Raw genomic sequence first — 15,353 nt, 5'->3', positions numbered from 1 at the left:
ATTAGTGATGCAAATTACGTAACATAGTTTTGAGCATGCGTGCTAGCACATTTTAGCGCTAAAAACCTCGGCGCCAGACATTGCAGTGTCTGCAGGGCCGCATTGTCGGCCCCGCGGCTAACGCCAAGCCGAGGCCGAGTGGAAGACAATGATGAAACGTCTGAAAGAAGTACCTTTGAACACTTTAGAACATAAAATCGTACATGTAGAACGAAGTCGCGGCCTATGTCTGTATGTGCACCTGTGTGGTTTGTAGATTGATAAGAGCGGAATGACCTTTACAGCGCCGCGAAGTGGTGCTGGAATCTGGTGGCAGAATTGGAAGAGTAATGTGAAATCTCGATTTTTGTGCTGCTCTAACTGGTAATCTGTCTAGTTGACAACCTCAGAGTTATACAAAGGACATACCCAGTTTAGTATTTAAACGGCACGAATTCATTTCAAAAGGCATTTTTGAGATCATTATGTTACGATTACCCTCTCGCGCACTGCACCCGCTGCCTGGTGTTACTTGCAGTAACCAACGCCGGCCGGTTTTATGGAAACTATACCCAAGACATCGTTGTGTCTGCTCCTGAAATTGCGGGCGTATAATATAGCGATGGACCATACTCCGGGACCGTGTGTCAGCATGTGAGACGAGTGGGGCGATGACTCATGTCTGAGTGAGGGGAACAATCACGGCTCGGGGTGGTGCGTCACGGTGGCGCCGGTCATTCGCTCGCAGATCGTGTTGCGGGTATGAGCCTTGGAACGAGTACAAGAAGTGCTGCTCGGGCGCGTGGGGTGGGTCTCTCACTGTCAGCGTCGTGTGCGGCAGGTCACCGCTGCGTGTGAGGCAGTCCGACTGAGAATTCTTTTCATCATCGCATACACAACGGCTCAAACCTTTTAAAGTAATTTATTTCACTACTCAATAGTCTGAAAAGAATGAAAGTTTTCTGGCAAATATGGGATCGCATTGCCCGTTTATACACTCAATCCGACATACTCTATTCAACACTAATGGGACACCTTACTTCTTTCCAGGAAAGGGGGCCCCTTGAGTAGAAGACTAGGGGCACATTATTGATTCCGGCCAAGGAACTGAAGAACCATTCCGTCTCACCGTGTGGCGTCTTCCGGCCGCCATTCTGACAACACGGGATATGATCCCCTGGCCGATCCGGAGGCCCTGAGAGGGATATATCACATCACATCGCCCTCCTTTCTACGGGAGGACCGTCTGACGCACGCAGTCGACCCCGGATCCACGCAGGAACCCCCATCGACGCGACAACATCCATGATCGCCGCAGGTGGTCCAGTAATTGGTACATATACTCTAGTTCGGCTTCACGGGCTCATGCTGGATTTGGGCTGTAGGGCCCATCGTTCGATACTGGGGCGCTGAGTGGTGCAGAGCACCTCTATGGCCTCATTGTGAACACTCATAATAACTTCTGTTTCCTTTCATTGTCGGAGGGCCCGACCAACGCAAGAGGCCCTCTGGCATTCGGTGTCTCATGCTCGTCTCTGTTGATCAAATTTTTCCTGACCGGATCGAGGCGCCTTAGTCCATACAGAATTCCCTGTAAAACGTTGTGGGCCCCTGAACGATACAGGAGCTCCGCATTCGTGCCGGGGCCCCCACCAATTTAAACCACACGCCCGGCCTTGTCCCTGCTTTGGAAATGACCCCCCGGAGCTCAGACTGACACGGAGCTTACTGTTTGGTGTTGGTGATCTCTGGTCGAAATAGAGGAACGCTCTGTCCTACGGGTCCCCAGTCTGTGCAAGAAGCCATCTAAAGAACTTTTGAGATCACGGTTCTTGGGGTGGGGTCCTTAATGTGAGCAACACCCTAACACCCAAGCCCTTCGGGCCATTCAACCCTCCAATCGGGCCCTTAATCTTTAGTCTTGGGCCATTCGAGCTCCACGAAACCACAGAGAGATCGCGCCCCCTTTGCCTCCTCCTGCCAGCCCTGCTAGTTCCGGTTCCGGATGGTCCCGGTCCCAAGTCTCTCGCCAGGTCGGCAATGGTTTTGTAACGTCACTAAACAATCAGCTGTATTAGCGATCTTCGGTATCTTCACATAATCAGCTGACAGCCACACTTTTGGCGCCGCGTCGCGTATTTATACACAACAATTGGGTAGTGAAGGTTGATGAGGGTGGTGGGCGTTTGGCAGGTACGGGACGGAACGCTATTAATGGTGCTTATATGGCACAGAGCTAATGAAGGGTATTGAGGCATTCATAAATGTCCGGTGTATCTACTGGTAACTTGTACGTTATCGTTTACATTTAGGCATTGAGGCTTACTGTGCCGTGATACCCTTCATTCTCATCACATCGTTCCGCACCGAAATAGGCACGTTCGGCCTAGGGAAAGTTATTCATCATTTAGCTTTTCTTTCAATGCTCAGCCAGGAGAATGATTCATTTACGTTCGGTAGGTGCAGAATGTGACGCGGAAATTATGACCCAGTTTCGTCTCTAATGCGTTCTTCATAGCCAACGACCATAGCCGACCTGGGCGAGAAAGCCGTCTTGATCGTGGTCTGAAAATTATGACATTTTCTCTGGACGCAGATGCTTGTAGGTGACTGTTCTCTGTGTTGGTAGCGCCAAATGCCACTCCAGAGAAGTCTCCAACATTCTGAATATTTATCAGATAGTTGCTGGCTGAACACATCCCATATTAAGTGTTCCTGGTTGATTTTCTGGCTATATAGATGGTAACATTCCAAAGGTCTGGTTTTCAATGCATAGTGCCTTTGATGAAGCTCATCTGTTCATTTTTTTTTAGAAGATTTCTTCAGTGCCTTTTGACTGAACATATTTCTTTGGCCTGTACTTGGTGCTTGTCTCATCTTAAGCACACCAAACAGACAGGAAAATTCAGGGTGACAGTGCAGCAGAATCCTGTTGAACTAGATTAAGGTCATACTTTGCCTAGCTTTATCTATCCTGTCCTGTAATATCTTGCACTAAACTTGACTTACAGCTCTGCTGCTGACTACCCCAGCTAGGTACAAATAGTGAGTACTTAAGCAATAAAAGCCGACTCTAGCACATTTAGTTTAATCTGGAGGCAAGAGGTTACTAGAATGGACATGCTGGCAGCTAAAAATATGCCTTGTAATCATTTGTAAAGAGAAGAAGTTCTCAGCTTAGCTGTTGGAGTTTTTTTGTGACCAATGTTGATGTTTGGTCTTCTTTGAAACCTTCAAGTAGAAGGCTTTTTGTATCATGAATATAGACAAAGTCCATGGAGAAGGTACAATGATAACAAGTTTATCAGAAATCATCCACATGGTAGTAGTTTCAGATCATGGTCATATTTCAAATTGCAGTACAGGTGTGGTCTAGGAAGGTGTGCATGAAAGTGTAAGTATAATTATATGAGTAATGGTCAAAGAGTTGAAACAGATATATTTATGCACCATCAGTCAGATGAGATTAGTGGTTGGTGGTCTGGTCAAAATCACATCACTGCATGAAGGTCTTAAACTTGCTCAGTGTTGTGGCATCAGAGGTGTATGATGGCAGGCAATTCTTGGTAAATGTGGCCAGATGCAAAAATGCCCTTCTGTGTGGCATCAATCCATGTCTGTGCAGGTGCAGGCCACCTCAGTGGAGGCACACATTTCACAGGTGGAAACAGCAGCATGCGGACTGCGAGGCAGTTTGCACCCACTTCCCTCAGTGCCCTTAACACTGAAATCATGTCATGTTGTGTGAACATGGCTTTGATTATTGGTCATCCTAGGGAATTTAGGGCTGGAGTTATATGATGGCACTTTTTGGGGCCAGAAATTACTTCTGCAGGGAAATTGAATTTTTTTAAAATTTGCATTCCGGACTTTTGGCCACTGCACCTGACACTTAAAAGCAGTATGTGATATGAGGGAATATGCATGCCAGAATGATGATTTTGTGAAGATCTGAAATGAGGAAATGACAGAATTGGTACAAAGAAATGAGGATGTCATCACATTTTGTAATGACACCCAAGACAAGGTCACTCCATGGCAGTCAGGAGTCAACCATTATGTCAATAATTTTGTGCTACTTAAGGCATGTGCAGTTGAACCATTTACTTCAAAGCAGAGGTCAGCTGACCTTTTAAGATTTTGCCTTGACCCTATAGGCATAGAAACAGTTTGTTTCATGATGTGAGAGAATTGGGAGTAAACCAGTACTGAAGCGCACATGGTAAGTTCCAGTCTGGTTGTGACGTAGGCGAGACCCGGTCCGCCAGGGGTGTACAGTCCACATCCGTGGTGTTGTCAGCGTGGGAGATGAGGCGGCCAGGAGTCAAGTATGTATATAGATTGTTAGTAAACAAAATGAACAGAACAAGACTGACAATCAAGCTCTGGGGCACACCACATGACATGGGGAGAGGACGCCATGAGTGCCTTTGACAGATCGGTTGTCATTACGACGATACAAGTTCGTCTGTGGGGTTGGTGACTGGGCGCTCGACTGCGGTGGACACGGCATCCTCGGTTGAGTTGGGTGGTCTATAGGCATAGTGGGATGGATGTAGCAGCCCTGTTGCGTTCAAATATTCCGTTAGCTGTGTTTAGGCTATCTATTCTGAGATCTTAGGGAGCACACCGAGCAGAGGGCTGGTCCTATTGTTGGACGGTACAGCCGGATCACCTGACTTTGGAATTGGTATAACCTATGTCATATTCCAGCCATCTGGGAACATTTTGTTCCCAAGAGAGAGGTTGATGAGGTTTAAAAGATAAGGACAGATGATTGGAAAACATTGCTGCACAGCCTGGAGGCAAATGCAGTGTTCGGCAAGTTTAGGGTTGGAAAGGGCTGGTTATGTTCTTGCCAGCCTTTAAATAAGTTGATGTTTCATCTCTTACTTATCTTTGCAGGGAGCAGATCACTGATCATGCTAAAATAGATCAGCAGTGAAGAACAAGCATGGATCTTCAAGTGTCAGCCATTGCAATGTAGAAGCACATGAAATCCAAGATGCTGGGCAGAAAGCCAAGCTTGCGGAGTGAACCCATTCTGTCCTGACTATGGTCCAGATGAGTCACTGAATGAGAATGCAGACATTGATTGGGTGAACAAGGTACAGTTCTTTAAATACAATTGGTTTCATGTTCAGGCAAAGTTTGAAATAGAATTAGCTTAATTGAGAAAACCTTTGGAAATCATCACCACAAGAAAGCATTTTCGTCTGCTGGTGATTTTGTTCATTATTATTCCAAGTATCATCATTTTTTCAGCTTATCTTACAGCAGTTGGTGCAATCTTAGGTCTATTGTAAATTAGTTGTACTGCTTTGGTTCTTTTGGTTGTGATCAGATAGCTGATAAGCTTATTAATTACTTCTGAGTCAGCCTGTATTTCACATAATAAAACTGCTGCACTAGCTTCATGGCATGACTGACTTGAGTTTTGATGTTATCTATGTGGCTTTGGATCAAGTTAAATCACTGTCACCATAATGAACAATTATCATGGCTGTATCACTTGTCGACTGAGGAGCCTGAAGTCGAACGGTGCGTTTGCGTGTTGCATTTAGACATTTTACTGTGGTAATTAAACCCAGGCCCAACACATCGGATTATCGCAATACCATTCATATAACATGTAGGGTGGGGGGGGGGGGAGGGGGACAGGGGGCACCCATTACCCCTTTCATTTGCCCTTTGCAACGTGACCTCTGTCGAGTCGGCTGTACCCGCCCTGCCGACGTCTGGTGTCACGGCTGCTGCAGGTATGGGTGCGCCACCTGCTGCGGCTGTGCGCGCTGCTCAGTCTCGTCTCAGTCAGCCTGAACACGCGCAAGACGTTCGACGAGTGGCAGGCGTTGCGGCTCATCACCTTCATCGTGGACGCCTTCGTCACCTTCATGTTTACTGCCGAGATGGTGGCCAAGATGCACATCCGCGGCCTGCTCGGTGTAAGCGGCGCCGGCGCCACCGCGGCAGGGCTCAGGGGCCGCGTGGCCGCTGCCAGCCGTCACGGGCCGCGCGGCGGTACTGTGCGAGCGCGACAATGGAGGACTTGTCCTCCTTTCTACGTTGAACAGCGTGTGCTCTGCTGGGTTACCCAGCATGCGATGCAGTCGTCCAAAAGACGCCAGTAGGTGCTAAGAAAGCAGAGCGAGCTTCTATGTCAACGAGCAAATCTCCTCTTACACCCACATGCATTTTACGGCGGCCTTGATACAACCAGAAGCACGGTACTTCTGGTTGTACCTATGTTGTTGGTTGCACCATAGGAGTGTGATCTGCTTTTTCTTAGTACCTATCAGTATTTTTTGGAAGCCTTGAATTCATATCGACTGGGAGGAGGCAAACAGAGGGTGGAGGCAAGGTCTTACAGAATTGAAAGGCTCCATGTTGGAACTGGATCCCAAAGTTTTGTTATTTTTTCTTCCCAATATCTTGTCTACTGGGAAGTGTAGGCATGCGTTAGAAGCCGCAAGGGATTTCCAGGGTCGTTGGGAGGAAAATCCGTAGAGCTTCGCTTCGCAGCGTTTATGAGAATCCCTTCAGTTGCTTTATTATGGCCCGTCACTGTCTTCTGTTTAGAGGTTACCATGACAGGTATATGCATATTTACACGTCACAGCTGTCTCCGCCGCATTCCTTCTGAGAATGCCTTCGTACGTTTTCATTGTGCGTTCTCCCGTTTATGACGTTTTCTGGCCTAAAATATTTTTCGGCGTGCCAAGAAACGACGAAAGCGTCTCCTTATGGTTCGGAACCCAAACACCATAGGTGTAGGTACATGCCAAGGTGCAGGAGCTTGATGCTAATATCTGCCTTGCGTCCATGAATCCAAGTGTGAGCAGACGCAGACAGCGATGTCTGCTCACTTGCATGGTCCTGCTGACTTTGCAATGGATTTTCTTCATCGTCATATCAGAACCACCGACGCTGAGGTGTCCGACTCCGACGTATCCTGCCTTGTGAAGTTTTGTCAAGACTTATGTGATCTAGGAAATGCTGCGAAACTTTTGCCCTCCGAAGCTGCTTTGACGAATAGGATAACGTACCTTAGGTAATCCGTTCAAAACCACCGTTAGAGTTATGTCATATATGCATGGCTTCATTTCGCTGTGATCGGGAATTGTAGGTCGCGTTCGTAACGGTATCTATGAACTGTCTTCAGGGTGAGAGCCCGTACCTTAAGGACCACTGGTGCCAGTTTGATGCAAGCATGGTCTTCTTCCTCTGGGTGTCAGTGATCCTGCAGGTATGATATGACAGCCATCAGTGCTTCAGAACTTTAAATTATAGTGAGTGAGTGGAACAGCTTGTATTCAATATCACCAGGGCACATTGGATGACATGGGGCATATGCACACGTTTGGGTGGCGCCAAGTCGGAACGCCGATGTGTGCTGAATTGAATCAGTCATCCGCTGATTGGGTTCACTCACCGAGAGTACGCTGCGATCGCACGATCAAGCACATCGAAAAGATTACGCGCGTCCTACACAGATTTTTCTGGATGCGGCGCAGAATCTTTGTCGTGCGGCTCTCGGCGAATAACCAAGAGGAATTGGACGGTACAGAATCTTCGTTACGTCACTAGCATCATGTAACTCGGTTGCACTCCATCGAACGTAATCCAAGGCTAACATGTATATATTTCCAGGTGTTCGAACTGATGAGTATGGTGCATGTGCACTCGTTCTTATCGGTCCTCCGGGCTCCCCGGCCTCTCATCATGGTCCGGTTTATACGCGTCTTCCTCAAGTTCAGCATGCCAAAGAGCAGAATCAACCAGATTTTGTTGTAAGTGGACGTCGGCGAACAACCAATGGTGATGTGTCATTTCGTGAATCAAAGGACCGGGTGTACCGATACGCGGGTGCTGGGATCGACTGGGGCTTGGCATGGACAAGCTCTCCCGTGGTACGCGGCCGTGTTGTGTCGCGCGGTCTGCGCTGCCTGCCGTGCTGCGTGGTCGCTGGCTCGCCGCGTCTCGTAACTCGCCGCCGGTGGGTGGCCGGCAGGCGCTCCTCGCAGCAGATCTACAACGTCACCCTCTTCTTCCTGTTCTTCATGTGTCTGTACGCGCTGCTCGGCGTGCAGTTCTTCGGTCGTATGAACAACCACTGCGTCAAGAACTCCACAGATCCGAAGTAAGCGGGGCGCGTGGGGTGGTTTGTCGAACAACATGCTGGCCGGTGTCAGTGATGTGCTGTGCGCCCGTCTAGTTTGTGATTGTCGCGTGGTCGCGGTCACTGACGCACCCGATTCACTCGGAGGTCCGTGGTCATGACGTACAGCCTGTCAAGCACCTCCGCACTGGGCTAGACAGGCCCCCGCGCATCGGGCTAGCCAAGCTCCCGCGCACCGGGCTAATCTAGCACTGGCACACCGGGCTAGCCAAGCACCAGCGCACCAGGCTAGCCAAGCACTAGCGCACCGGACTAGCCAAGCAGGGCTAGCCAAGCTCCCGCGCACCGGGCTAGCCAAGCTCCCGCGCACCGGGCTAGCCAAGCTCCCGTGCATCGGGCTAGCCAAGCTCCCGCGCACCGGGCTAGCCAAGCACCAGCGCACCGGGCTAGCCAAGCACCCTCGCACCGGGCCAGTCAAGCACCGGCGCACCGTCGCTGCACGGGAGGCTGCCTGCAGTGGCTTGTCTCACAGTCGTCACGGAGATGCGACTTCGCTAACGTATGGTGCGGACCCCGCTGGCGTCTGGCGGTCAGCTGTGGTGCGGACCTCGCTGACGTCTGGCGGTCAGCTGTGGCGCGGACCTCGCTGACGTCTGGCGGTCAGCTGTGGCGCGGACCTCGCTGACGTCTGGCGGTCAGCTGTGGCGCGGACCTCGCTGACGTCTGGCGGTCAGCTGTGGCACGGACCTCGCTGGCGTCTGGCGGTCAGCTGTGGTGCGGACCTCACCGGCGTCTGGCGGTCAGCTGTGGCGCGGACCTCGCTGGCGTCTGGCGGTCAGCTGTGGCACGGACCTCGCTGACGTCTGGCGGTCAGCTGTGGCGCGGACCTCGCTGACGTCTGGCGGTCAGCTGTGGCGCGGACCTCGCTGACGTCTGGCGGTCAGCTGTGGCGCGGACCTCACCGGCGTCTGGCGGTCAGCTGTGGCGCGGACCTCGCTGGCGTCTGGCGGTCAGCTGTGGTGCGGACCTCACCGGCGTCTGGCGGTCAGCTGTGGCGCGGACCTCGCTGGCGTCTGGCGGTCAGCTGTGGCACGGACCTCGCTGACGTCTGGCGGTCAGCTGTGGCGCGGACCTCGCTGACGTCTGGCGGTCAGCTGTGGTGCGGACCTCGCTGGCGTCTGGCGGTCAGCTGTGGTGCGGACCTCGCTGGCGTCTGGCGGTCAGCTGTGGCGCGGACCTCGCTGACGTCTGGCGGTCAGCTGTGGCGCGGACCTCGCTGACGTCTGGCGGTCAGCTGTGGTGCGGACCTCGCTGGCGTCTGGCGGTCAGCTGTGGTGCGGACCTCGCTGACGTCTGGCGGTCAGCTGTGGCGCGGACCTCGCTGACGTCTGGCGGTCAGCTGTGGTGCGGACCTCGCTGGCGTCTGGCGGTCAGCTGTGGTGCGGACCTCGCTGACGTCTGGCGGTCAGCTGTGGCGCGGACCGTCAGCTGTGGCGCTGACGTCTGGCGGTCAGCTCGGTCCGGTTTGCTGGCCATCGGTCGGCGTGCATGGCGCGCAGCACTCAGCGGAGCTCAATTCCGGCCCTGCTTTAGCGAACGAGCCTAGGCTGCTTTTGGTAAAACCAGACTTTGGCGAGCAATCCAGACGGCCCATTTGATTCGAGACTGGCTCAGAATCATGCCAACTTTGGGTGGTTCAAGCTGGAATCTAATCAGTTAACATGCTCCTGGTTCAAAATCAATAGTGAACGAAGTGGGTGGACTAGTTTTCCACCGTTGTAGCATGAACTGGAATAAAATCTGATTTAAGGATATTTTCAACCATTCTAAGAAATCTTCCAATACCGAACAGTGTTTATGTGTTCGACGATGTGACATGCGACCGGCCAAAAACAAAAATGCATTAAGAAAAACAAAAGGCATTTAATGTCATGGGAGGAATCAGGGGAAACCCAGTGGTCCCCACAGCCATATTCAAAGAGTCATTATTTCCCACACGTTGACTGTGAGGCGTTGCGCAGCCATCACTCAAACAATTCCGTTGTGAATTCACACACTCATTGGTACAAGCCAGGGTACAATGGTACCTGCACATGCATAAAGCAAATAATCGTATTAGCAAGAGGAAAAACGACAAAGGGAGCTCATTTGAAGTCAATGTGATTTTTCATAAAATATCACAATGGCGCATTACACAACCATATCACTTGACGTAAGTTGCTCAGTAGCGCATTTGCGAGAAACAATGCATTCAAATAAGGAAGCATTAGTTAATGATTGATTCCTCTTAGGATGAGCAGGAGAATGAAGAGATATTCTCCTGTTTATTCTACGAGTAATAAGGCTGTTAATACTGTCTTAACCATATTAGGTTACCTTTCAGCGTCGTTTTTGTTTCGTCGTAACAGTCACTAAAAAATGGCAAATTGGTTCGGAAGATTGGTGGCATTAAATCACCAACATCGTGTTTTTGTAGTCTTCCAAAACATGCGCATTAATTCGTGCCCTAACGAACCTATCAGATTTGTGTCCAAGCTTACTTATCAACATTCCAGGTGAAACGTATGCAAGTAGTGGCAAATGCATGTTCGCAAATTGCTTCAAATGGGGTATTCCTTGAAATACGAAACCCACGCTCTCGTCCATAATGACTCCATGCCGTATATGCGCCTGCCGCCTTCCAGCGATGTCAAGCTCAACGACCTGGCCGTCCCCGACACCTACTGCAGCCTCAGCCCCGGCTCCGGCTACCAGTGCCCCACCGCCATGAAGTGCGTCACACTCCACTCCAGCTCGTACGTCGTCGGCTTCAACGGCTTCGATGAGTTCGGTGAGTGCTGTGGTGGCGTGTTCGGTTCGCCTTCGACAGATGGTAAGTGTGATGAGTTTGGTAGAAAATGAAGGCTCATGCCAAGGGACTGAAATGTGTAATCTGCCTTGACTTGTGACGTGACTTAAGTGAGATAACCTAAGATACGCCAGTCGTCCTTGTCTCTCAGATCACGAGGGAGACCTGTATGTACCCCTGCGCTCCTTGGCTGTCTCCTCGTCACAGCCACATGTTGCCGACAGCCACGAGCATCTTCACGGTGTACGAGGCCTCGTCGCAAGAGGGCTGGGTGTACGTCATGTACCGCGCCGTCGACTCGCTACCCGGCTGGCGCGGACTCGTCTACTTCACCACCATGATCTTCTTCCTCGCTTGGCTGGTCAAGAACGTCTTCATCGCCGGTGAGTCCCGCTGTCCGCCTCGGTCTCGGCGGTTGGCGCGTGTGGTGGTAGAGGATTGCAGTCCCCGCTAACTGTGATGCGGACATGGTCACGTGTGCTGATGTGCGTGGCTGTAAGGCTGTGACACTGGGTTCGTGCTATTGGAGTTGTGCACATGGTGCTCTTGGCCCGTGCTTGTGCTCGTTCACAGGCGCACCGCCGAGACGCTGGCCTGTCGAACCACCTGCTATGTTTCAGTAATCATGGAGACGTTCAACGAGATCCGCGTGCAGTTCCAGCAGATGTGGGGCACCCGCGGCCAAATCTCCGAAGAGTACACCACCTACGTAAGGCCACTGACTGTTTGGGTCTGAAGCGGTGGGCCCTGATCTTTTGAACCGTGAAAGCCATTGCCATCTTGAGCTGGAGCTGCACTCACGTACCTGGTCGTGTTTCGATCTAGACCACCGTCCGGTCTCGGAGCGTCAACACTTCCGCTTCGCATCCAACGAAGTCCTGGCAGGGCGACTCATGGAATGACAGCACCGGTCGGGGCATGTGTACTGAGGGTGTACACGCCACAGCTGTAGTGAAGGGTAGTGGACCATATGTGTCATTCGCCGGCCCAGTGCTAGGACTAAAGCTGCGATGACAAGGGCACGCAGGTTTGATCGTTACGCTTCCCAAATATCCAGCATGCACAATTTCACGGCCCTCTCGGTGCATCGGGTCGGTGTTGGCACGTGTATGCGTGCGCATGCGCGTGCGTGCGTGCTTACGTGCGCGTGCGCCAGTATATGACCCGTGCCCGGGCCTGGCCAGGTGCTGACCGGCACGGACACCTCCTGGAAGCTGATCACGGCCGAAGACAGCGGCTCGCGCGGCTCAGCGCCAGCCCTGCTGCAGCGCGTCATCCAGTCGGCCGGCTACCACCTGGTGGTGATGGCCGCCATCCTCACGAACGCCTACATCTCATCCAGGGTACAGTTCCGCCACGACGGCAGCACCGTGTACGAGCTGTACCGCGACATCTACCCGATCGAGGTGAGCCCCTGCCGACGGTGCCGGCGCGACGGCCGGTGCCGGGTCTCCCCCCCCCCCCCCCAGCCGTGCTCGGGTGGCATGCCAACTGTAGCCGTGCTAATCTAATTGTGAATCGTACGTTCTGCGGTAACGATTGATCTGATGTTGATCTAATGTTCTGATGTTTTAGGATGCCCGTTTGTCCAGCCTCTGTCAGAGGTGTCGTTTATTGTAGTATGTGCTGTCAGGTCAAATATGAAATGTGCGTGAAGAAGAAGTAAAAGCCTGTGAATTATCGCACGGACGGTACGCCGGTGTGCTGTTTTACCCGCTAAACTTGATAAAAGGCTAGTGCATCGATAATATCAATTTGTATAGGTGTTCTTCCGAAAGCTTCCATTCACTTAGATTTTGGTCACGTACATTCCAGTTGATGATAACGATCGCGTACATTCCACGTGATGATAGCACCCACGCTTGCCGTCACATCGCCCGGATCGCGTCAAGAAGTCTTACTGACATTCTGTATTTCTGCTGCGACGACGATGATCAAACACGTTCTCCGTGCTGTCTACCCTGTCAGGTGGGATTCACCATCTTCTTCGATCTGGAGGTGGTGGTGAAGGTGTGGTGCATGGGCTTTTCCACCTACTGGAAGCGTTCCATCCACAAATTTGAGACAGTGCTGGCGGTGGGCAGCACATTCCACCTGCTGCCGCTGTTCTACAACTCGGCGTTCACCTACTTCCAGGTGGGTCCAGGTCGGCTCCGACCCGCAGAGTCCCCTCAGGGCATGTGGAGGTGGTGGCGAGCGGGGGTGAGAAGTGTGTAGGGAGGCGATAGCAGCGCCTTGACCCCCCCCCCCCTCCCCAAAGGAAGGTCAACATCAGCGTTTGTGTGTGCGTATGTGTGTGCACGTGTGTGCGTATGCGTGTTTATGCGTGTGTGTGCGTACGCGTGTGCGTGTGTATGTGCATATGTGTGCGTGTGCGTGTGCGTGTGCGTGTGCGTGTGCGTGTGCGTGTGCGTGTGCGTGTGCGTGTGCGTGTGCGTGTGCGTGTGCGTGTGCGTGTGCGTGTGCGTGTGCGTGTGCGTGTGTGTGTGTGTGTGTGTGTGCATATACGTTGCGTGTGCGTGTGGTGACAGCGCGCCCGTGGGGAATGTCTCGGTTCGATGGCTCAGCTTGGCCAATCCCGGCTTGAGAACATGTAACATGACGGCTGGTCCATCAGTCGCCGGTGCGCTGATGTGCTGGCACGCCCCGCTGGCTACGTGATGATCGGTGACGACCGACTTCTGGTCTGTCCGCAGGTGCTGCGCATTGTACGTCTCATTAAGGCGTCGCCCCTGCTCGAGGATTTTGTGTTCAAGATCTTCGGCCCGGGCAAGAAGCTGGGCAGCCTGATCATCTTCACCATGTGTCTGCTTATTATCACGTCCTCCATCTCTATGCAGCTCTTCTGCTTCCTAAACTTCCAAAAATTCGAAACATTCCCGGATGTAAGTGAGCTCAAAAAGGGAAACAAATTGTGCTGATAGTCAGTAATTGTTTTTTAACAATTAAGATAATTATTCTAGCATAATACCAAAATTTGAAAATATGATTGTTGCATGTGTTTCGTATAGGGAGGTGTTCGGTGTAGGCATCTTAAATGATTTGCTTACAAAGGTTCGAAGGATGCAGAGGCATGATTTGACTGGCGGATTGCAGTGCATGCTAACACGTACACTTCTGTATCAGTTGAGACGGAGTGCCAAATTTCAACGTTAGGTGGCGTTCGTGCTTTGCGTGCTCGTTTAAATCGTTAAACCTTGATTCGTTTTTCCTTATTCGTTTTTTTTCGTCTGTTACCTGAGGTGTTCGTATATCCGACTTTTACTATGTAAACAGCGTAACGCATGAGGTGACGAAAAGGAATGCAGTGGAAAGTTGCCAAGAAGTCAGCCGTCAGGCGGAAGTCAGCTGGTCGGCCAGAGATGGCCGCTGGGTGGCGGTGACCCATTGACGCCTGACCAGTGTGTGCGACGCGTGTGCTCCCGGGTACTCATCAGGGGTCATGCGTTCCATGGAGTGTGCCGCAATGGGGCTCGCTCGCTGCTTGGCCAGGGCACTCGCCATCTCAGCAAACCCAGAAGCGATCTCCAATGTGGAAAAGTTCCTCAAGGGATTGGGACTACCGGGATACCGTTTGTTTTAGTGCAATGCGTAGAAAGGTACAGCATGCTGTCTTTCCTCATTCAGATGGGCTTCCATCTGCGATATTTTATTTTTCCACTGAAGTAATTTTCTAAATGTTAGGTGTCAGGCGGCAAAGGCTACTTCAAGAGGACCTTTGGAAAGGAGGCATCGGTAATGGCGCTACCATGTGGCCAATGTCTCAGTTCAGAAGTGGCGAATCGAAGACAAATCGCAAAATATGGCAACATTCCACTTGCTGGGGGTTTGTTCGTTTTTTAAAAGCTACATTTTGTAACAATGATTGCCTGATCGTTTTAGGCAAGACAAAATTATAAAATAAAATATGTTAAGGCGCGACTCGCTTACCGGTTGACCAATCGAATTTAGCTCAGAGAAGTTACAGTAAGAACTCATGTGGGGTGAATCTAACTCTGAAGATTTTCCGTGTCCAGCTGTCAGCGGCAACGTCATTGTTGCTACCATGTTTGGGGGTGAGGGGGTCAGAGGGTGTGATAGTTGTTGCTTATTGCCAAAGCCCGCGACTGTTGTCAGTCCGAGTGACCAAGCTAGGGAATAAGGGCCTAGGCAGAAAGACGCTAGAGATTTGTCGAAGGGCGCCTGTTTTACCGGAAAGCGCGCGTGTTTGTGAGTCTCCGTGGCGCCGGCCACCATCGATGACCGGGTTTTCGTCGCAGCGAAACAATGCTCTTGTAGTCGCGGCCTGGTTCATAGTGACGGGCCTGTTCCGGTGTCTGAAATCTTGTCTTGAGTACGAGGTATCGTGATGAAATACCCGTGTGTGGTTCAGGAGGGAGGTGATTGGCAGAGCTGTGTGAGACCTTA

General features: G+C 51.5%; 1 protein-coding gene across 1 annotated transcript in view; it reads left to right on the top strand.

Moving 5' to 3' along the window:
- Positions 1–2,130: 2,130 nt before the first annotated feature.
- Positions 2,131–15,353, top strand: part of LOC119109684 (sodium leak channel non-selective protein-like) — a 38,376-nt gene continuing 25,153 nt past the window's right edge. Inside the window, 13 exon segments of the mRNA XM_037233411.1 lie at positions 2,131–2,172; positions 4,885–5,029; positions 5,031–5,087; positions 5,739–5,924; positions 7,142–7,225; positions 7,630–7,769; positions 7,991–8,119; positions 10,783–10,928; positions 11,171–11,329; positions 11,567–11,655; positions 12,131–12,352; positions 12,915–13,082; positions 13,643–13,831. Of these exon segments, the coding sequence (XP_037089306.1) occupies positions 4,973–5,029; positions 5,031–5,087; positions 5,739–5,924; positions 7,142–7,225; positions 7,630–7,769; positions 7,991–8,119; positions 10,783–10,928; positions 11,171–11,329; positions 11,567–11,655; positions 12,131–12,352; positions 12,915–13,082; positions 13,643–13,831 (1,626 nt within the window). The 5' untranslated portion in view covers positions 2,131–2,172; positions 4,885–4,972.

This window comes from Pollicipes pollicipes, unplaced genomic scaffold (genome assembly GCF_011947565.3).
Source record: "Pollicipes pollicipes isolate AB1234 unplaced genomic scaffold, Ppol_2.1 Scaffold_7231;HRSCAF=8579_pilon_pilon_pilon, whole genome shotgun sequence".
Taxonomy (NCBI): Eukaryota; Metazoa; Arthropoda; class Thecostraca; order Pollicipedomorpha; family Pollicipedidae; genus Pollicipes; species Pollicipes pollicipes.
This window is presented reverse-complemented; position numbering and strand designations above follow the sequence as displayed.